The 24,612-nt window shown below is 38.8% G+C and overlaps 2 protein-coding genes across 4 annotated transcripts in view; both read right to left on the bottom strand.

Annotated features, from left to right (window-relative positions):
- The window catches only part of LOC5577732 (mucin-2), a 608,111-nt gene that overhangs the window by 337,983 nt on the left and 245,516 nt on the right, over positions 1–24,612 (bottom strand). The window lies entirely within an intron of this gene.
- Positions 22,857–24,319, bottom strand: LOC5577731 (lipase 1). Its single transcript, XM_001663454.2, has 2 exons — positions 24,147–24,319; positions 22,857–24,088 (listed from the first exon to the last, which is right to left on the bottom strand). The coding sequence occupies exons 1-2, from the start codon at positions 24,225–24,227 to the stop codon at positions 23,018–23,020; spliced, it is 1,152 nt and encodes a 383-aa protein (XP_001663504.2). The 5' UTR covers positions 24,228–24,319; the 3' UTR covers positions 22,857–23,017.

The raw sequence follows: 24,612 nt of genomic DNA, 5'->3' as shown, positions 1-24,612 counted from the left end.
ATTTAATTAACATTTTGTTAACAACATATTACATTTCATTTGCCGTAGCAGTTCAGTTTTTTTACAGGTGAGTTGATTTCACCTGCTTATAAGAGAAAAAAAAACGTTTTTAATATACTTAACCTAACTTAACCTAAACATATAACTCATTAATCGTGGCAATAGAAGATTGCAATGATTTTTGCCTTAAATTATTTATTATTTTATTTGACATTTGTTCCAATGTTTCAACATTGGATATTCTATGTAACTCATTGGTACTATACCAGGGAGGAAGCCTCAGAATCATTTTCAAAATTTTATTTTGAATTCTCTGCAGAGCTTTCTTCCTGGTATTACAACAGCTAGTCCATATTGGTACAGCATACAACATGGCTGGCCTGAAAATTTGTTTGAATATCAAAAGCTTGTTCTTAAGACAAAGTTTTGATTTTCTATTAATAAGGGGATAGAGACATTTTACATATTTATTACATTTGGCTTGAATGCCCTCAATGTGATTTTTGAAAGTTAAATTCTTATCTAGCATGAGCCCTAGATACTTAACTTCATCTGACCAATTTATTGGAACCCCTCTCATCGTGACAACATGTCTACTTGAAGGTTTCAAATAAAGAGCTTTTGGTTTATGTGGGAATATTATTAGTTGAGTTTTGGAAGCATTAGGAGAAATCTTCCATTTTTGCAAGTATGAAGAAAAAATATCCAAACATTTTTGCAATCGACTACAGATGACACGCAGGCTTCGACCTTTGGCGGAGAGGCCTGTGTCATCCGCAAACAAAGATTTTTGACATCCCTGAGGTAGCTCAGGTAAGTCAGATGTGAAAATATTGTATAATATTGGTCCCAAAATGCTGCCTTGAGGAACACCAGCTCTTACAGGAAGTCTTTCAGATCTGGAGTTCTGATAATTAACCTGAAGTGTACGATTTGACAGATAACTTTGAATTATTCTAACAATGTATGTTGGAAAATTAAAGTTTTTTTTATTTTACAATCAAACCTTCATGCCAAACACTGTCGAATGCTTTTTCTATGTCTAGAAGAGCAAGACCAGTAGAATAGCCTTCAGATTTGTTGGAACGGATCAAATTTGTTACACGTAAAAGTTGATGAGTGGTCGAATGTCCATGGCGGAATAAGAACTGTTCATTGGCAAAAATTGAATTTTCGTTGATGTGGGCCATCATTCTGTTCAAAATAACCTTTTCAAAAAGTTTACTGATTGAGGAAAGCAAACTGATTGGACGATAGCTAGAAGCTTCTGCAGGATTTTTGTCTGGTTTTAAAATTGGAACAACCTTAGCATTTTTCCATTTGTCAGGAAAATATGCTAATTGAAAACATTTGTTAAATATATCGACTAAAAATGATAAGCTACTTTCTGGAAGTTTCTTGATGAGGATGTAGAAAATTCCATCATCGCCAGGAGCTTTCATGTTTTTGAATTTTTTAATAATAGTTCTCACTTCTTCCAAATCAGTCTCCCAGGCATTCTCGAAAACGTTCTCTTGATTGTGAATATTTTCGAACTCCTGAGTAACTTCATTTTCAATTGGACTAGTAAGTCCTAAATTAAAATTGTGCGCACTTTCAAACTGCATAGCAAGTTTTTGAGCTTTTTCGCAATTAGTTAGTAATAATTTGTTTTCCTCTTTCAATGCCGGTATTGGCTTCTGAGGTTTTTTCAAGATTTTCGATAATTTCCAAAAGGGCTTAGAGCCAGGGTCCAATTGAGAAATTTTATTTTCAAAATTTTTGTTTCTTAATTGAGCAAAACTTTTCTTGATTTCTTTCTGCAAATCCTGCCATATGATTTTCATAGCAGGATCGCGAGTGCGTTGAAATTGCCTTCTCCTCACGTTTTTAAGACGGATCAAGAGTTTAAGATCATCGTCTATAATCACGGATTCAAATTTTGGAATTGCAATGCTCCGGGCTTCAACAATGGAATTTGTTAAAGTTTCAAGAGCATTGTCAATATCAAGTTTAGTTTCTAAAGAAATGTTAACATCAAGAATAGAGTCAACATACGATTTATATATATTCCAGTCGGCTCGTAAATAATTGAAAGTGGAGCTGATAGGATTGAGAATCGCTTCTTGGGATATTTGAAATGTAACAGGGACATGATCAGAATCAAAATCAGCATGAGTAATCAGTTGGCTACAAAGATGACTAGAGTCGGTTAAGACCAAATCAATCGTAGATGGATTTCTTGAAGAGGAAAAACATGTAGGGCTATCAGGGTATTGAATTGAGAAATATCCTGAAGAGCACTCATCAAATAAAATTCTGCCGTTGGAATTACTTTGAGAATTATTCCATGACCGATGTTTGGCATTAAAGTCACCAATGACAAAAAATTTTGACTTATTGCGAGTCAATTTACGCAAGTCAGTTTGGAGAAAATTAACTTGCTGCCCAGAGCATTGAAAAGGCAAATAGGCAGCTATGAAAGTATATTTACCAAACTGTGTTTCAACAGAAACACCTAAAGTTTCAAAAACTTTAGTTTCAAATGATGAAAACAATTGATGTTTTATACGCCTATGAATGATGATTGCAACTCCCCCACATGCCCCATCAAGTCGATCATTACGATAAACAAAAAAGTTAGGATCTCTTTTGAGTTTAGATCCAGGTTTTAAATACGTTTCGGTAATAACTGCTATATGCACGTTATTAACCGTAAGAAAATTAAACAGCTCGTCCTCTTTACCATTCAGAGAACGAGCATTCCAATTTAAAATATTTAAATTATTATTTGGATCCATTAGAAAAACGTAATCCAATAACAATTTGATTTGTAAATTTTACACCTACTTGGACTGCTTCAGTCATAGTGGTGGCTTTGAACATTGCATCAATCATTAGATTCAATTGTTCAGTTAGAAAATTAAAATCAGAGGCAGACATGTCATGTGATTTCCCATTGGAATTTCCGGTAGACGAAGTAGCGGAGTTACCTGTGGCGGTAGGGTTTTTTTCGATTTGATTTGAAACAAGTAGAATGGGTACCCATGGATCGAACAGGGGAGGAATTCGAATTTCCTGCTACGATATCGGCAAAGGATTTACCGTGGGTAGATACATTCGAAATTGAAAGATTCGAACGGCTACCCGACGGATTAAAATTAGTTTGTGATTGAGCATGATAATGATTTTCCTGATGGGTATGATTCATGATCAAGCGATCGTTAACTGAAAAATGAGCATTGTTCGATACTCTACCAGGCAAATTAGGGAAACGACCGTTATCGTAACGGATATTATCTTTCATCTGCCTGGCACGAGCCTCAATGACCCTTTTGCGTGAAGGACAATTCCAAAAATTGGACTTATGGTTAGCCCCGCAATTACAGCATATAAATTTGGTGGTATCTTCCTTCACTGGACAGACGTCTTTGGCGTGAGAAGAACCTCCGCAAATCATGCATTTAGCATCCATGCGACAATTTTTTGTACCATGACCCCACTTTTGGCACCGACGGCACTGAATGGGGTTCTGGTAATTTCCTCCAGGATTCTGGAAATGTTCCCATGTCACACGGACATCAAACAAAAGTTTTGCTTTTTCTAAAGCTTTAATATTATTTAATTCTTTTTTGTTAAAGTGAACTAAATAAAATTCTTGAGAAAGCCCTTTCCGAACAATGCCAGATTGGGTTCTCTTTTTCATAATGATTACTTGGACTGGGGAAAATCCAAGTATATCATTTATTCCATTTTTGATCTCTTCAGGTGATTTATAGTCACTTGAGAGACCTTTCAAGACAACTTTAAACAAACGTTCAGTTTTGTCGTCATAAGTAAAAAATTTGTGCTTCTTCTCTTCAAGATGTTTGAGAAGAAGTTCACGATCTTTAAGAGTTTCCGGCAAAACGCGACAGTCTCCTTTCTTTGCGATTTGGAAGGAAACCTTGATTCCCCTAATGGAGTTCAAGATCTCCTGCCTAAATCCCCCAAATTCGGAACACTTGACCACGATAGGCGGCACTCTTTGCTTCCTCACTTGAATCAAAGAGCCTGGGCTAGAGGCTGCTTCGATTTGGTGTTCGGAAAATTTGTATAGAGCATCGAACTGATTGCTCATTTCAATACAATTATTCATTTCACCCTTGGAAGAAACTTCGCATTCCGGGGAAGCGTCCTTTCTTCCATTCTTGCCACGTGTAGTGACAGTTTTAAAACCCACTTTTTTGGAAGGAAGTAGTGAATTCAGAGATTCACCCTTCCTTTTGTTAGTTGTTGATACCATGTTTAGTTAATAAACGAGAAAGACGTGACCTTCGAGAGGTTTTTTCCCTAGACGGTGTCCAAGAAGGATTACCACCGCTAGCTTTCGCCAACGGGTCCAACGAAAAATCGAAGGCACGGGTCCAAACAAGGATCGTAAAGGGATCAATAGTAGAAAAAATAGTACTGAAAAGTACTGTTTAAGTAGCACTGAAAAGTACCGTTTTTAATTTTAGCACTGAAAAGTACTGTTTGTGTAGCACTGAAAAGTACTGTTTTATAGCTTTAGGTAGTTTTTAAGAAAACTTCCAAGAGCAGAGAGAATTCGTGTACGCACAGCACGAAGGTACGATGCGCACTGATGAGTGGCACGTTAATGCCCATTATCATTCCGTCTCTCTTCTTCTACTATTCACTTACGATGGATCGAACAACAATGGGAAAGCTTCTTTTCAAATGAATACGTTTTTTAATATCTATTTCATTTGATCATCCACATTATCACTTCATCTTTACATCATCCTGTAGCGCGGCGCATCAACAATCATCACTCCACAAGTGTAGGGTCGTATGTTCAAATCCCAGTGGATTGATGAAAAGATGAGGTTACGAGAGCGGCAAAACAACCCAACCGTAGGTAAAAACTACATGCAGTTTAACCAAATTTGTCTGATTTCTCCGTGTATGTTCCCTTTTGTGAATTCATCGGCCCTCCACCCATCAGTGCACGATCATCTGAAGTGGGGGATAGATATGCTGAGATGTCAGACATCTTTACCTCAGACCAGTGGTGGAAATGTACGCATCACAAAGCACCTCACAAGACTGACGAACAGGCACAGTGTGAGTAAGTTCTTACCCACCTGCTCGTGATACCGTTTTGTCTCAAATTCCGAACAGACTCATATTCCGAACACTTGGTTTTTGTATGGCGATTTGGTTGAAATGTTTCACTGAAATATGTCATAGAATTACCATAAAATGGCAGTCAACTGCAATTCAATTTAAACATATTCCAATCTATTTTAGACCACGGGAGTAGTTATGATTCTCTTGTTCGAGGTCAGTAGAACTAGCTCAGATAAATTTATTTGAGAAATTGTTTATTTGAATACAATTTATTCATGCTGTTCGGAATTTGAATCAAGATGTTCGGAATATGAAACAGAATGAACACAGTGTTCGGCATTTGAATCAAAATGTTGTTCCATACTTTTGCGTTAAAACAATACTAAAAAAGTTAAAATAAACATTATTAACGATACACTTAAAAGCTTTAAGGCTTTGCGAAGAAATTAAAATTTTCACAAATATCGACTAATTTGTGCCTCCCAGATGCAAGTCACAGCTGGCCTTAAGTGTTCGGAATATGAGACAAAACGGTACATATACATACATGCATACCAAAAGAAATAGCAAAAAGTGCGCCAACATATACTCGCGAGTGACTCGACAAGGAGCGATTTAATATGGTTTTGACATATAAACTGCGCATCCATCAAATCGACAGGAAATTACCAGTATCTGTACCAGTCAAAAACCCTTCAAAAACAGATATCTTATACGGGAAATAGCTTATTTTTACCAAAAGCGCAAATGACAAATGACTCCTAAACGTTTACGAATCACTTCAGCGTCATTTATTTGCGAGCACGACAGATGCGAGTTAATCGGCACTCAGATGCTCGCAAGCATTTTGTTTAGTTTTTGTTTCGGTTCAACAGAGATGTTCGCCACTTTCCATCACTTCCTCAGACATCTCTGTTTCGATTCATATCAGTTCCTCACTCATGTTCGTTGATAATCATAATGGTAGAGGCAGTGTCGTTCGATTCCCGTCTTAACCATGTTTTTTTTGCATGTCGAATTTTTTAACTATTTTGATATTCAGGCTTGATAAAACTCCTCAACATCATCAGAGCTCGATGACATACTCTAGAGTAGCATGCATGAGTAAAGGGGAGCATCGCAACAAGAGAGAGAGAGAGAGAGAGTACCTGAAAAAATTCTCGCATGTTTTTTGCACTCTCACTCTCACTCGACTCGCTTAAGGATCTGTGTTGAAAATTTTGAGTTCTGTTTTTATTCCTCAGAAAAACGGCAAAATCGCCTCATCTTTGCATCGCAGAGTTTCTATCAAGTCTGGTGATATTCAAAGAAATAATAGTAAAGCTCTCGAAAATATTGCATCAAAAATTAGTAAATAAACACAAATTAGTTTTAACCCAAAGTTTTACAAGTAATAAAATGTGTTTTTATTTTGAAATAATCGTATAATGTAGCGTGAGTCTGGAGCATTTTCACAATCTGTCAGTCAACCCAGCGGGTCAGATACGCTAGTTGGAAGGCAGCCGTGTTCCAATCAGCAAATCTCCGCGGTATATTTAGATGTAGAAGTAGCGCAAACGAATTGAAGGTGAGTTTTCAAGATATGGAATATGACCTTCAGTGAAGTCTCCATAACTTTGTTGGTTATTAATTAATTTTGAAGCTCTCAACATCATTCTATTCAAAATTAATTTTATGAAAAGTTTTTTGAATATCAAATATGTATTTCTAAAACCAAAACTAATCCTAGTTAAAAGTAGTTTGCTGAATTTTGTCCTCTAAAAATATCATATTTTGATCATTGCTTCATGAATACTCATCCGATTCCAAATATTTATGCATGCTTCTGAAGCTTATTATGTTGTTTTTGTTTAGTTAAAAGACACTCACACCGTCTTCAGCCATTTAGCGGCACAGACTGTAACTTAACACTAGACACCGGGCAAGCATGCTCCAATGGTACAGCAAAGAAACATTCCTGTCGAAAAGTTTCAATGGCTGCAGCGGGAATAGAACCCACACCCCATGACACAATGAATACAATACATTCAATTTAAAAACTAGTAATTTGACAAATTCTACCCAAAACCATGTTTTTTTTTGCCAGAAATTACATATTTACTATTCCTATTTGGATCCTATAATCTTCTTTATAAATAAAAATGGAATGGTGTTTGTATGTCATGAAATGGCTTACGAAAGGGTTAACCTAAAAACATGGAAATCAACGTAATTTCGACCAAATTCACATAATTTTGAACATTTATTGAATATTGCTGGAGAATGCTCTTACTTTTCTCTTGATACCTCCCATAAGGTTCTGCACAACTTTTTTTCGGAACTTTTCGTTGTGCTGCCGACCACATTTTCTTGAAAAAATCGATGGAGCTTGCTTCTCTTCCATCCTTCTTAAGTTGCCGTTTGATTATTGCCCAATATGTTTCAATGGGGCGTAGTTCTGAGCAATTTGATGGATTCGATCATTTTTCTACAAATTCGATTTTTTTCCTTCTTGAGCATCTCCAAAGTGAGCCGATGCTAGGTCTGGCAAAAGAAATGGAGGCATGGTCTGTAGATGGGCAGAATGCATGGTCTGGCATGGTCTGTAGATGAACAGAATGCAGTCAGTTCTGTAATTTTCGCCGTTGATTGAACCCGTCGTGAAATATGTAGTATTTTCATACCGCAGGAGCAAATGGCTTGCCATACCAAATCATTATTCCCATTTTTTTCTGTTGGGATGCATCGCACGTTGTCAGGAATATCTGTAACTTGTACACTTCGCGATTTTAGCCAAATCTCGGAACGACACTTTTTCTGTACACCATTTGTGCAGAAACAAATTGCGAGTTGCCATGTCAATTCGACCCATCGCTTGAAATTTATAATTTTTTTATGTCAACTTTTGTCTGCTGTCAGAATAAACACTTGAGTACAAACTGAAACAAAATTTCATTTGTTTTTATGGAATTTTTACACCAATATGTTAATATTTAGGTGTCCACTTTCTTAAAGAAACAGTCCTTAATTTGAGAGAGCATGTTCTTGCAACTACTTTAGCATTTTTTTTCAGCTCGAATAACGGCTATAAAATATCTAAAGTTTAATAATAAAAAATATTCCAAATATGAAGCTTGACACTTTTGATCATGTTTGACGTTCACATTGTCGACAAAATTGCCACATGGCATTTGCTACTGGGGTTGTTCCTATCTGACATTTTGAAGAGACACGGAAAACAAAATATAATTAAAACTTTGAGTTTAAACCAAGGGGTGTGACAAAATCTTAAAAACCGAAAAAAAATGTTTTTGGGCCTGAACCAACGATTTTTTTTTTTAATTTGAGTAAACATTTCTTTCTGGCCTAAACTTAGGCAGTTGGTACTAAAATTGAGACAGGACCTTAGGACCCTGTTGAAATTTATATAGCATCTTGTTAAAACTACGAGTTTAACAGAACATATATTTAAAAAATAAATATATTTTAATTACAAAATTTATCAAAAATTCCTTTTGAGATTTTTTTGAAGGTTCACCAAATGAGAAAAACCAGTTTCAGCTCATCGTCATTTTGTGTGCACATTTCGACTTGTAGTTATAACAGCATTTCAGTTTAAAAGGAATGATGTATTTCGAAAAAAAGCGATTTTTTCATGAATAAAATCATGTTTGGGGTAATTCTGTTAATTTTTTTTTTATTATTATTTGAAAGCGTTGTATAGAGTGTTTAAAAACAACTTAATTGACTTTATAATCATGCAAAAAGGCTCTGTATCGGTTGAGATCTTGGTCAATCTAGAATGATTGTTTTTAGTCAAAAGAGGAGAAGTCTGGAAAAAACCGCTTTAAATAACACTTGTTTTTAGTTCAGACAAATTTGATGTTCAATAAACTTTTCATAAATTTAATTTTGAAGACAAAAATGCTAAAAGCTTTCACATTGATAAGAAAATAAGAATGTTATGAAGACTTCATTGAAGATCATATATCATAACTTGAGAATTCATCTTTAAGTCTGTTGCGCCAATATATTTGGCTCGAGCTTTGAGGTTTTTCTTTTCGTACTTGCCACATGGTACCATTTTGCTTCGAATTGCCGGACGCTTCGAAAGCCGACAATACGACTATTATTACGTTTTTAATAATTTAAATTTAAATTTTTCTATAATTATTATGCACAAAACTATTCTTTAAGTTTGATTGTTCGTTATTGATTTTATTGCATCGCAGTAGGCTGCAATATATTAAAAATAAATAAAAATGGAGTGGTGTTTGTATGTCACGAAATGGCTTCCGAACGGGTCAACCGATTTGAATGATTATTTTTCCGTTTTGTTCGTCAAGTGTTCCGACGTGTTTGTGTGTATAAAAATCCCAGGATATTCACCGGGAAAGTAGGAAAAACAAGCGTGAACGGAACTGTCATTTTGTATGGGACGATCTATAGCATTTTTCAACAGCCTACTTGATGGCAAGACGAAGTTTGCCGGGACCACTAGTTAAAAATAAAAGTCAAAATGTGTATCGATACTTTACACATTCCAGTGTTTGTTGGACTGAAATCAGACGCTAGCGTGAGGTGAGTCCACTAGTTTTTTTTTTTGTGACGACTCAGTGCTTTTCTAGACTTGTGACTTTTGTGATTTTGTATAGTAAACTGTTCAGAATCCTCAAACTTAAAGCTGGTGAGTTGAATTTCTTACAAAATATGCAAATAAATCGTCAAAAAGAAGTGTCCGGAATACGAAGCAATTTAGTAGTAGTGTCCGGATTTCGAAGCAAGACATATCACTTTTAATTGCTTATTTAATCCTTTTTTTCATAATTAATCGCATTTTTTATTACACCATTCTAAATAATACACATATAATTTCATAATAAGTCACAGTGCCATATGAAAATAGATATAATCAATTAGCAAAACGATGTTTGAAGTTGACCCGGTGCTTAAATGTCCGGATTTCGAGTCAAAACGGTATACGAATAAAAAAATGGTAACTTTGGCAAATAAAGCTCTCAGTCAATAACTGTGGAATTTCTTATAAGAACACTAAGCTGAGAAGCGGGCTCTGTCTCAGTGAAGGCATAATATCAAGAAGAAGAAAAAGAAGTTTGCAAAATTCTGAGAGAGCTTTCTAAATCATTGAATCCATTTCAAATGGTCATATTGCTCGGGAAAAGCTTTAATTTTGTCGATTGGTGTTATTTGAGAAGATCCTTAGGATAAATAAATAAACTTTTCTGGAATCGGATTGTGATAGCTTAATTTCAAATATTTCTTTTCGATTTCAAGCATTGTAAAAACTATGCATGATTCAACCCATTCTCAAATATTTCCCACGAATAACTTGTCAGCGACACACTTGTGGTGGCAACCGAATCCGTGAACTAATTGCGGAAACATGCATTTATCCGATTTGCGTTTGCCAATGACCCTGCAGCACGCCCTGACGTCAAGCGGTAAGGTAAGCACCTACCAACGACTGGCAGAAATTATACAAACAGTTGAATTAATTGTAGCATTTGCACATGGCGGATCAAACGCCTGATCCGAGGCGGTCCAATGGATGTGGACCCATTAAACTCAATGTGTGTGGTTAGGCCCCCACAACTGGAGCGACGGAGGTCTTTGATCAGAGAACGGTCCAAAGGGGTTCGGTGCCTTATGGGTGAAGGTTGAATCGCGCATACCTGCAAATGGAGAGGAAAGGTGGAAATTGTTAGTTGTCGTTTGTAATTTATGTAAATACTAAATTGCCTTTCAAAAGGCAATGTGAGTTCGATGTTGAGAAATGATTTCCTGGAAACAAATGCAGATCATTGGTGTGAATTCAGCTTTATGGGAAATTTATGGGTTTCTGTGCCACTTAGGGGTGCATAAATGCGCTGTCAGTATTGCAGCTGCGTGGTCTTAAAATAACCCCACTTTTATAAAGTGTTTTCAATATTGAGTTCATTTTCGTTTGAAATCATTTAAAAATTTATTTGTTTTGCAGTAACTAATCAGTTTTTCAGTATTGGGGTATATTTTAGTTGGATTTATCTGTTTGGAAAATATACTTTTTTGGTGTTTCAGTCTTTTAACCATCATTAATTATGTTTGGTGATTTCTATCTCTCAAAAATTGCATTAAGGCTAAGTAGCCCGTCATTCGTTTTGGCATCAATGATGATTTTTCAGCTTGCATTTCAAAGTGATAAAACTCAGTCTTGATAGTTTATATTGACTTGAAAGAGTATCACTGTACGCGCTAACATGCATAAAGTATGCTGATACTTTTTCAGCTGTGCCAGTGCAAAACCAACTAATTTTCTTTGATGATTCGAAATCGTGAGATGAGTTAGCAACAATCATCAACGACGCGTACAAATTTCAATGACGGCCTACTTCGCCTTAAGGCCGCACGGGACGTCATCATAATCATCCTATCCATTTCAAGAAGCAAATCCCAAGAACCACTCCATATATCGATGCGAAAATGTATCACTATGGTTCTATATGTGTAGTGCACAACCCGATAAATTTTCAGTTTCATCGGTTCACTAAAACTCGAGATTTGCTTCCACAAAGTTTTGATGATTATTGTTAGAGTGAGACGAAAGATAGGGAAAATAACACGGTCTCCCGTGTCCCCTTAATGCATTCCGTTGTACTGAGCATACATAACTCATTTTTTTTATTATCATACGCATTACACGGACAGTCATTATACTCTGCAAACGTGATTTGACTATTGAACTTAAACTATGTGTCACATCACCCTTGGGCATAGCCCTTTGCAAACGTCGCCATCCGCGGACCAAGCTTGGTCAAGAACGCGCTCTCATTTCTATCGGCTGCGCGCAAAACTGACACCTGACATTAGGGTCGCCGCTGTCTGCCACTAAAAGCCATAACTTATGGCCCATAAGTGACTGTTTGGTCGATCTGCGAATGCTCCAATGCTGAGGGCATTATTGGGTGTTGAAATCACACTCTTTAGCCACTGGCCAAAGCCACCGATTCGCTACACTACTCATGACTAGGTATCTACTTATAAGATTCGCTGATCAACGGTTATGAACTCGTTCGTGCTCGCTGACGATCGTTCTGAGCGGGAAATCCGGTATGCGATTTTAAAACGAGCGATTTGCTATGACTATTTCAAGAACGTTGCGGCAATCGGAAGCGGTGGATTGAGAATTCTTTCGGAATGACCCGGTTCACGTAGTGCCCCATTTCCAAGCTCGTCCAGACGGTGGGAAATTTTTCAGAAATATCTGATTTGCATCTCCTAAAATGATCGTGATTCACCTGCCATCCATTTTGCGTTGACCTCCCACGATCACTCTCGATCTTTCGAAATCCAGACCGCAGCGTAGGTACCTGTCACGTCATTTTTGGAGGCTTTTTGCAGACATCAAAATTCTTTTGTGCTCCCATCACCTCAAAATCAATTCCTAGACGTTGTGCAGGTTGATCCAAAAAAACCTCCGATCGCGCCGCGTAATCGATTCTCCGTGCGATTTTTCCATCGATCGATTGCACTTACGCAACGGTCTCCGACAAACGCGTGCATTCGCGAACACAGCCGCAGTTTTTGATCGATTATCGATTTTTATCGTGTTTGCCAAGACACCTGAAGAAACCGGCGCGGACCGATCGAACCGATCGAGAGTGCACTGATTATAGAGTGTGTGTAAGTAAACGATTGCATGATAGACGGGAGCCTGCCCCTTCATCGCGCACTGCTTCGGCTCGGAATGTCCCTCTCACTCTCTATCGCTCTATGTCTTCTGACTGGAAATGAGCTCCCCTTCTGATTGGTCTTCCCTGTTCCTCGTTTTAATCATCATCATCAGAAGCTTTCAGCGTCGATCGTTGATCAGCGATCAACATAAAATGATCAAGAGACGGTACACATGACGACGCAAGCAGGGTTGCCAGGTTGTTTGTTTGCGTTATCTGTGTAAATCGGTAGACTCATCAAACAGATTGAAAAGTGTTGGATATAATTTTTAAGTAACATCTTTAAAAAAAAAGAAATATCATATTGGTTTCAGGAAGACCAATCTCATGTCAAATATATGAGTTTAATGATGCAAAATAGATGTTTTGTTTCCGAAACACAAGTTATCTTGACTAGCTTTTGGAAAGGGCCAAGAGTGAAGGAATGAGGTTTGTTACTAAATATGCATATGAGCTATTGTGAAACTCATTATCATTATTAGAACTTGTCTAGTTATGACGACATGAATCATATTGAGATATTAAAATATCCAGTGATTATTTAGCAGTTATTAAACACTGTAAATACTGAAGAAAGTTACTATATTAAAAAGTGCAAATATGTGCAGCTTAATTGTTCCTTGTCCGTTAGTTTATACCTTCTAGTATCCTTGCAAATAAGTTATAGCCTGGGACAACTTGGGACGAAAAAGTATGTGATGTTTAAAATTTCGGTGAGAAATCAAGTACAATATTTTTTCCGGAGTAGTACTCCCATATACTCGAATTACGAATTTTCATTATTCTAAGATTTAAATAAATAACTATTTTAAGTATACTTTCGTTTAGTGCATAAAGATTTGTATAAAATTTTATATATTTTATTAGAAATCTTGTGTTTGCATTGAATTCTCTGTCTTTTCTTAAAAATTCTAACTAATACATACTGTATTGATGAAACTACAAAAGATCTTGCTCTTATATTCCAGGAATACCTTATAATAAGTATTTACTATGTAATGACCAGAGGGGCGTTCACATTCAAAACCATGGGTAGGCCGAACATTGGCAAAATCTTGATATTCAAGGAAGTTAAGTTTTTTTTTAAATCATGGAATCCTAGACAGCAAATTATGCCTTTGTTTGCTGATCACTATGACGCGACTGATAAAGTTTCAAGTTCATTGGTTAGATCAACATCATTAGCGACTTAATATTTGTTTAAAATTTATATTCTCTTTTGGACTCAGATAGATTTGGAAAATATAGGAACAAACTGTAAAACTTAACAGCCAGTAGTATTTTTTCATAATTTCCTCATTTAAACTTCGAAATGCTCTGAACCTGTCTGTTTTTTTTTCTTTTTAGGTTTAAAAAAAAACTTAATTTAGCTTTGGTAGAAACAATTTATTTCTGGACTGTCGTGGGTCGCATGTCAGTTCCCTATCTAAAAATAAGCATTAAAATGTACTTTACTGTACTGTACTTTATTTTGCCTAATTTTAAATATTTTGGTGAAATTTCATTTACAAGTATGCAAGCATTTTTAACGTTTCTGACAGAAATTCCTTCAAAATTATCCGAAATATACTCTCTGTTAATGAGTCATGGGAAATATAATCTAATAATTTTCTAGGAGATAATAACAAAATATCTTGCAACAATTCAACGAAAAACTTCTACAGAGTTTGCTACGGGAGTTCAGTAAGAATTGCTCAACAGAGCGTCAACAGATTCTTTCTTCGTGTTTAAGATACCAATGATCAATGATATCTCGTTTTGCGGTAACTCGACTACTTAATGTTCATAAAAAGTAAAGGACATCTAAATTGGTAATATTGTTTTATGCTATATGATTTTTTTTATTTCAAATAAGCTTATTTTAAGAAATACAACCAAAGATTTAGCTCTAGGATTCCTCAAAGGTTTTTTTTTAGTTTACATTATTGACTTACTCTTACAATCAGAGTTGTGATTGATCGCCGGATTTGACAGTGGCGAATAATGAAAAGTTTTCGTCACTGTCTCAGCTCAGCGTGACCAACGACACTTAACTATCGTTAATCAAGCTCCCAGTCACGACGAAAAATCGTTGCCATTTCTCTCTACCAACGCTTTCGTCAAAACAGCATTTTTAAATGTTCCAACAACACAAACAACTAGGCAAGAGCTATCTATTCTTCATTAGTTTTTTCTCATTATATTTTTTGTTTTCCATATTATATATTATGTTCAATCATTAAGATCCCTGAAAAAGGTCGAAAATACTGACCGAAACGTCGGAGAGAGACAACATTATTTTGTTTAATTAAAGGAATAAGACTGATGAGCCAAACGTAAACCAATTTTCGTTGAACAAGTTGAGCTTGACCATAACGATAGGCAACGAAAGAGTGTGAATAAATTGACCAAACCACAACGAAAGTACACGAAAAACCATCAGCATTGTTCCGGAGTTGAACAAGCCCTTCGGATTATTTGTAGCACGCGCCTACCAACACAGCCAGCTCAACATTTTGAGAGAGTGGTTGCCCAACTGCCAATACAAGACTTTTTGTTGACTAGCAGTTCGTAGCTCAGAATTTTTTTTTGCCTGAAATTGTGTGCTACGTACAGATTAGAAGCTTGTGTTTGGTCACCACAAAGGAGTGACGAAAAATATTGCTCGTTGACTTTTTGCGGCTTTGTTTCGTTGTGGTGTCTTTGGCAGTCATCACTGGTTTTTCATCATCGATCAGTGACAAAAATGATGGTTGCCAACCCTGCTTAAAATTTGTTCAATCATTTTTAGGGGTTAAAAAAATAATTGCTTCAGCTACTTATTCAACGGGCAATTTCACACCAGAAATACTGTGGATTTTACAAAACTAGATTATCATGAAAATTCTTCAAGTAAGTTATATATAATTCTCAATCAAGGGGTTATAGATACCATCAACGTTTTAAGGTTTAAGGTTTTAATGGTTCTTTAAGGCAGTTTCTCTGTTATTTATTCATTGAGAAATTATGATATTTTTTAAGATTTTTCGTAAGAAGTTCATGTAGTGACATTTCGAGAAGTCTGTTTTTTACGAAACTCGTTGCAGAGCTCGATATTTACGGCACTGGTCGTTATTATTTTTCATTGTTGGATAAATGTACGCTTTGTGCTTTAAAAATCATCATTCTACAATCTACAACTTGTTGCGTAAACTACAATTACCAGTCTTATTCGAATTACTTATGAAAAACTATTTTTGATGAAATATCTGTTCAATAGGAAGTTACAGATGAATAGACATGACCGTTTTCATTGCTGGCCACGCCTATCTTCGCCGAATAGTGATGATATTACACCTACTTTATGAGAGGCCAACGGCTCACCGACGCCCTCTTAGATGTGAAGGAGTTGGATGATAAGGAAGGAATGATCTAAACTCAGGCAAATGGACTATCGATAAACATAGGAACCCCTTTTGAAAATTCACCACAACGAATCGGGTTGAAATTCATAAATTTGCCTTATGAAACCAAAATTTTAAAACAATATTAGTTTTCGCGACAACCTGGAATCGAAACGAGGACCTTGGGATCGATAGGCTCGTGCGTTCACCCCGTGCCTATCGACGCCTTGGTGTGGCCTGATGCTAAAACGATACATAAAGAGTTTGTACAGGTCCGTCACACTCGGGCTCAGATTGTGTACCACTTTCAGTACTGCATTTAGTCCCTCGGTAGTACAAAAGGTACCCAAGTTTGACAGATCGCAGTACACTTTTCACGGCATTCTAGGTTACCTTACGAGCCATAAAATTTTGGGCAACTGCAAGGGACATCGAGGTCTTTAATTTGTCTTTGGTTTGTATATCGATAATCGTTCCATCTTTCGTAAGGCAAGAAGTATCAATTTCGATAGTTCAGTTCGCTGCGTTTAGGATTCACCATAAGCGAATGATACGACCGGATTTTAGTTGTTGGGAGTGACGTAGCTAAGAAATTTGTCACTCCATGCGTGTGTCTTCCAGGCATGGAACACAGATATTTCCACTTTGTGTCCTAGCTAGAGAACTTTGGTTTAAGCGCCATTGCTCTTTGGCAGCACAAAATTAGTTATTTATCCAAGAACAAAAAATCCTATTAGTTTGTATCATTTTTATTAAGCTTTGTTGAAAAACAACAAGAAAAAATGTTTGCCAGCTTTCCTGTTGAGTTTTGATTTTTTCTTTATTGATTGCCATCTACAATTGACACAGTTCTGTTATCATGTTCTAGAGTTTCTCTAAATCGAGCTCTTTTTCATCATTTTGAAATATTTCTCAAATTCACGCTCGATGGCCGCTAAAAAATTGTTCATGGGTTGAATATCTAGACAATTCCTTTCAGGTTAGATGTCCTTTTCACTAAAATCTACAATATTCTTTTAAAACCGTTATATGTCATCGAGACTGTTATGACAGCTGGATAATTTGGGTCAAAATTTGACCGGCCGTATGATAAGCAGGGAGTGAAATTATCGATCACGGCGATAATCATAAGCCTATCGCTCTTGCCGATTTTCCGGAGGAAAGAGACGTGCCATAATATCCTACCCGTCCAGCACTGCGAGATTATGCTCTCACGAGATCTGCAGCAGCGAATTTATATTATCACCAGCAACTAGTAGTTGGCTTCCTTCTTTTCTACTCTTGTTTTGTCGTTTTGAGTGTCCTTCGCTTCTACATGTAGCTTTTATATACCAAATTTTTCTCCCCCTTCGTTCAGCTGGCATGGTCGATTGGTTATGGAGCGTGAGCGTATTTGAAAACGTTTCTGCTCATGGACATGGGTTCGAACCCCGTCGGCGGCAAACATTTTTGTTATTTCCCTTGTGATAATTATCGCGATAAGTTTAGAGCCGATAAAGTTGGATAGGGCAAACGCTCCCTTAGTGGAGGTAGCTCCAATAGTGGAGGTAGTGTGTTTTGGCATGTTTCGCGCTAATAAATGATTATGTGATATTTTTGTATTATGTACGATGCGAAAATGATACAAGTAATCGAATAATATTCATGAAATTTAACCGTAAAACTATTTAAAACAATTATTTTGCTTATTTTTTTTGCTCCTTTGTACCTATAGTGGTGCATCAGTACCCATAGTGGAGGGTCCCATAAGATATCAATGGTTTGCGCCACTAAAGGAACCATCCTTAAAATATACCTCCACTAAAGGAACAGTGTTCCTATTATTGGTGCAAGACTTTTTGCAGGGAAATTTCAAATGAATCGTGATTTTTATACATTTGAATGATAGAAGAATTTGAGATCTATCGAATGATACGTTAAAATCATATATTTCATGATCTTAACACCGTGTTTAAGCAGTTTTCCATTAGGTGCTCCACTAATGGTACACTTGCCCTTAGTGCATATGATCGGATCGATCTTGGCTTTTCGTTTATCGCAGATAAAGGCGGCAACTAATTCGTCTCATTACCGCGATAATTTCATTCACTGAGGATGAGACGTATGATTGAAAAAAATAGCATAGTTCAGTTACGAAGCTAACTTCTTTTTGAAATTGTTCATTTGTAGACGCTCCACTTTTTTATTTCTTTCACAATCGCAGATAAATCACTAATTTAGCAGTAAACATATTTGACAAAAAAAAACCTATTTATACTTTCCTGAAGTGTTTCATGGAGAACTTTAAAACCATCATTATTATTTTTTACTCATAAATTGAGCACAAACTGACACCTATCGTCTTAGGGGTAAATAGGGTGGTGGGTTTTGGTTTTCTGACCTGCCACTATACGTGTTTACGTATTTAAAAAGCGTGATAGAAAAACCGTGAAATCCTGAAAATCGATGTACGTCATTATTAAATCATCCCAATGTGTTTTATCACAGACATTGAACGAGCTCACCAGTTGATAATCCTTACTCGACTAAACGTTCACAATGTCAGAATCAACACGCAAAATGTTTCCGATGGCGCCCAAGAACGAGCTCGACAACTTGGGTCTAGGCAAAGCCCTGCTGTATTAGTTTTTACTCAATGATTGGAAAATTACTCAAAAATATAGGCTTAAAATAATGTGACCAGATGTGTCCCGGAAAAAATCCGGGACGCTTGTCAGATCTCAACCCCAATGAAGCGCTGCCTATGTTTGATGTGCAATTTAAATTCATATTCAAGCTAAGACACGTACTACATACCAAGTTAATTGAAATAAAAAGTATTGACACTCTACAGTCAAGTTAAAAAATTGCTCTGTCCCGGATAATCCGGGACGTATGGTCACTAAAGCTAAAAATAAAGTTCATTCTGACCTAATGCGAAAATTGCATTTAATTTGATAGTTTATGGACTCAATCAGGCCTGGAATTTGGTATGAAAGCCTACACGGATAGAAATCCGAATCTTAAAACTCATGATATCTTGATTCCTGTGTATTTTCACCATGATATGGACTCATAATATCATGAGTTTTATTGCCGGAACACAACACACGTGTTATGTTTTGGTTGATGATTGCTCGGAATTATAATTCAAGTGCCTATATTCATGTCTCGCGCATATAATTATGATCGACAAAATGAAAAAAATAATGCTTGAGCGAGATTCGAACCAAGAACCTTCCGATTCACGAATCTACCATACAACCACATGCGGGTGATTGATACGAATGAGTTAAAGCAACGCTTAATGTTTACGCTCTGGCTGTTACGCTTATGAAGAATCATGATCATGACTCCAGTAGGTGAATTTCGGCGAACAATTTTCTTTCATAACTCACCAGCAAAAAAATTATCTTTACTTCGAAGAAAATACGCGTCGTAATTCGCCTGCAGGAACCATGATTTATGGTCCTGATATCATGACCTAACCAATTTATGTATTTCACGGCTTATAAACATGATCTGGAAATCGATAACTCTGGTCACCCTGGACGCAAGCGATCAGGTGAGCGCCTCTGGGACAAATCTGCCTCTAGTTTGTAAGTTTATTGCACTTTTTCCTCGCGTCCATCCATCCATCTACAATCTATCCATCCAGCCCCCATCAGTCGATCTCGATGCAACCGTGCAATTATCGCCGGGCGCAAGCGGTACTTTTCCTTTCTTCTCTCCGGAGCGCGCGGTAGCAAATTAAGCAAATAACCGCGGCAAATGCGGTAAGCTTGTTTGACTAGCGACAGGCTAGTGGCAGCAGCAGGACGACTCCTTCGAATGGTGGCAGCGCGGTAAGTCCGCGAGAGCTATCCGTGATGATTGCAGTTATGAAAATAACCATCAAATCAAACTGCAATTGTGATGTGATACGAGCAAGAGAGGAGTCCAAAACTGGAAGTTGTTTGCTCGCTACTGGATGATGCGGCGGAATGTGTTTACACAAGAGTGGCTAGATGGTATGTTTTCTGCTCTACAAACTTGGTATGGAAAGATTGGAGATGGCTTTGAGCTGGTCGCAGAAGTCCGGTTCCGGTAGAGTAGACGTGCTTCATCATCATAGAAAATGTGTGGAGACATTGGAAGATCTTAGCGGTCTACTAGCGATTGAGAACAACTTGAATCATAACTTCATCGATAACCATGGCAGTTGAATCTCCTAGGAGTACAATATGCCAAAGAATATTTCTGAAGTCCTCATATGGAAGAATCTTTAACACAGACCAAACGTATTCTATGGTTTTATCAAGCATCCATCATTCAAATTTCCATAAACCCCATTGGGGGTCAGGTAGAGGTCTCTACTAAGTCGGCATCCAAGAAGTCAAACGGGAGATCAAGTTTGCTAAATATAATTGCTACAACGGGCTGTACTGAAACGCAGACACCAATCGACGCCAGCTGAGATGTGTCCAGGCAAGCTGAAGTTGATCGTGGAGAGTATCTTCCCGAAGCACGATCCAGCTTCCTGGCCACCAACGCCGTACGGTGGAGACGCAAAAGCAATCGCTGAGGACCGGCAAGTGTCCAGCGACAAGCTTGTAGAAGCGGCATAACGATCAAAATCTGAGGAAGCCCCTAGTCCAGATGGAATACCGAACGTAGCGCTGAAAGCTGTAATGCTGGCATATCCAGACATGTTCAAGAAGGTGTTGCAGAAGTGTTTTGACGAAGGTAACTTTCCAGGAATACGTATGATCCAGAAACTGGTACTGCTGCCAAAGAAGCCACGGAGGGATCCAGCATCGTTTAGAACTATTTTACTGCTGGATACGCTCGGAAGACTCCTAGAAAGAAGCACCCTTAACAGGCTGAAGAAGTGTACGAAGAGTGAGCGTGGTTTGTCGCAAATGCAGTTTGGATTCCGCAAAGGCTTATCGACGGTAGACGCAATTCGAGCAGTACTCGAGTATGCTGAAAAGGCGTTGAAGCAGAAACGAAGAAGAGATCGATACTGCACCGTGTTCATGATAGATTTGAAAAACGCATTCAACAGCGCCAGCTAAGAGGCCATTGCCGCAGCACTGCAACGAATGCAGGTTCCCGATTACCTGTGCATGATCCTGGAGAGCTACTTCTAGAGCAGAATCTTGGTGCAAGAAACAAATCAAGGGCTGAAGTCAATGCAAGTGAAAGTGAGCGTCCCTCAAGGTTCCATTCTCGGCTGAACTCTTTGGAACGAGATGTACGACGGAGTCTTGACACTGTGGCTACCCAGGAAGGTGAAGATTGTTGGTTTTGTAGATGTGTCACTAACGGTGTTGGGCGAGACGCTGGAAGAAGTGGAGATGTCAGTGTTGGAAACAATTGACGCAATTGATGGCTCACCACAAAACAGAGGTAATGTACGGAGAAAGGAAGATGGACCCACCGGCTCATCCCTAACCTACGACGTGGGAAGCATGGAGAGGTAAACTTCTACCTGACACAGTTCCTACCAGGTCATGGATATTTCAGAAAGTATCTCCATACATTCGGGAAGGCAGAGTTACCGCAACGTGTAGTTTTTGACTGTCCAAGGTACGCGGAACGAAAAAATCGGAGTAGGCTAGATCCTCCGCCAAGGACTAGCTGAGTAGATCGCGAAACAGCACCGGCAAATGATCATCGGGGCGCCCGTGCAACAGAAGGCTTCTCTCCACCAGAATCGCAGGACCGACCTCGGCATCTGCCCGGCCAGCTTCGGAGTAGGTTAAATCCACTGTCGGGGACTAACTGAGTAGATCGCGTAGTTGCACCGGCAAATGGTCGTCGGGGCGCTTGTGAATCGGAAGTTTCGCTCCAACAGAATCGCAGGACCGACCTCGGCATCTGCCTGAATAGCATCGGTACTTCCGCTGTTGGAGAATTCACCGTTGGAGTAGTACGAGCGTATCACTGGCTTGAGTCGTCGGAGCGCCAGCGAACCAGAAGCCATCCTCCAACTGGAATCACTGGACCGACTTCGGCACTCTACCGGCCAACAACTGAGTATGATCAATGTTTCGGGTGTTATCCCTCCATTGAGGTACTCTCCATCGAAGTAGGCTAGCTTTACCGTCGGGAACTACGCCGAGTAATCGATACTCGACGAACCGCAGGCTTTTGGTCGTTGGGGCGCTTGCGTACCGGAAGACAATCCTCAACTGGAATCGCAAAACCGACCTCGGCATCCAACCGGTCCGCCCATAGGGCATAACGAGCAGAGTAATGGAGTCAAGCGCACCAACAAATGCAGTAGAATCTATCGAAAAAAGTCTCACATGGCCCAGGCGTGTGGCCGGCCCCAAAATGTAGCTAGATCGAATAGAGCAAGATGTGACGAAAAGGCGTAGAGGCATCAACGAACCCGCTGCCCCCGGAAGTAATACCATGAGGTAGTTCCAGGGGGTAGTTCCTGGCCAACTTCGACGTCTTGCTTGTTGTAGTCATATGAAGTAACTAGCCAAGTTTTCGAATCATGCTCGAAGATGACCCTAAGCTCGTCCGCACAAATTTGGACTAGCGTCTACGGGTTCTTGACTTTCACCATAAGGCTTGCCATAAGCTTTATTTAACAGCTAGACTTGCTCAGCTTGATGGTTCATAAGAGATCACGCTGTTTTCTGTGTACCCGAAGACCTGAAAACCTGAGCTTTAAAGTTGCATCCAACGGAAAATCATCGAAGATCAACAAATAAAGAACTACGTGATACGCCCAACAGCTATTAAAAACGCCAGATTCATTCAAACCATTTGTTAAATATACACAAAATCAACTGATAGAACTTCATATTGTGCAATTTTATTGTGAACCGTAATTTAAACCCAATTCACCCACACACCCAGAGATATGTATAACCCCAATCACGAATCCACCATCTTGGCCAGAATCATGCGATACAGTCGGTGGGCACCGTTTCCGTACAGAAAATCCACATGATTCCAGCGCCGAACCGGCACTTTAAACTTCAACTGTAGATTCGTGAGTCGTTCTGCCAAGGCGTCCAAATCCGCTGGTTGATTGAGGTTGTCGGACTCACCATAGTAGATGTAGGTTGGGGCTGTGATCTTGTGTAGCGGATACGATGGAGGTTGAGCAGTGCCGTAGCGTTTGAGGTTCTCCTCCGAACCAAAGTCGTACTGTTGGAAGTTTCTCGCGTTGAACAGCTGGATGTAGTGGAGCACTTGGTAGATGGAACCACCAGCGGGGCTGTACTTCAACAAATCTGGCAGCATGGTGCGGTTGATGGAGTCGTGGTAGCCCATCACGTACCACAGGTTGAGGAGGATAAGGTCCAGAGGGATGAACCCGAGCTGATTAGCTCGTATGATGGCGTCTACGTAGGAGCCGGCTCCTCTACCACCGAGCTCATATATTCCGGTGAGACGAGAAGCGGCCTCCAGTTCATCGGCACGCTTGGTAAGGATGACTGCTGGGTTAGTGGCGTGATGAATGTACGCCACGGGAGCTGAGAGGTGAGTGCTGATGAACACGTCGTTGTACTCTGGACGAAGTGTGGTCAGAACCAGGAACTGGGTCGAACCTTGAGAGTGACCAATGTAGTGCAATTTCTTCTGATTAGTAACCTTTAGAACGTAGTCTACGAGAGCTGATAGATCGTACAGTCCCAGCTCGTGGAAGCTGAAGTGCCAATAAGCTTGCGATTTTTCATCCAGATGTTCGTGCTTCTTGGAGTAGGTTGTTCCGCGGTTGTTTCCCATCCAGACGTCAAATCCGGCGTCGTGTGCGAGCAGAGCCAAAGCCTTCCCGGGACCTTGAGCAGTGTAGTCTACCGAGCAACCGAAGAGGCCGTGCATGATCAGCAGGGGTGTATGGCCGGGTTTGGGGATACGGGTAGCGGTTAGAATGAAACCGTCTTCGGTCGGGACTTTGTGTAGCTCTACCGGGTAGTCATGCTGAGCGATTGAAGTTTTCTGTGTAGATAAGTGAATTTTAATTTAGAATAAAGAACAGTTTTCAGAAGTTAATTACGAGCAGAGCATCAGGATTGATGCTACTAATTAATTTTAGATGAGCCAACACAAGCCAGCAGCGTAAATTGTATACTTTCATTCTGAAAGCTGAACTACGAATGGCTGGAAATGCACTGAAAACTGCAGCAAAGCGGAAGAAGTGAATGTTTGATATTATCTTTCGATAGCATGCTGTATTGCAATAATGAATGTTGCGTGTGTATAATTTTGAAAACAGTTTCACGAAGAATGCAAATCTCAATAAAGGGTTTTGAACTCCAAAAGACGCTCGAAGGGATAATTGGAGTATTTCAAATTATGAATTATATCATCAAAAACTGCAAATCACCAATGCAAGTTTTACCATGTAGCTCTGTAACGAATTCATTCATAGTTGATCAATGGGTAATTAAAATATGCGTGTCATCTCTGTTTTTGGACGATATGATAGTTTTGTGTGTAGACCAGCGCACAGTAATTGGAAT

The sequence above is a fragment of the Aedes aegypti genome, chromosome 2 (assembly GCF_002204515.2).
Source record: "Aedes aegypti strain LVP_AGWG chromosome 2, AaegL5.0 Primary Assembly, whole genome shotgun sequence".
Lineage (NCBI taxonomy): Eukaryota > Metazoa > Arthropoda > Insecta > Diptera > Culicidae > Aedes > Aedes aegypti.
This window is presented reverse-complemented; position numbering and strand designations above follow the sequence as displayed.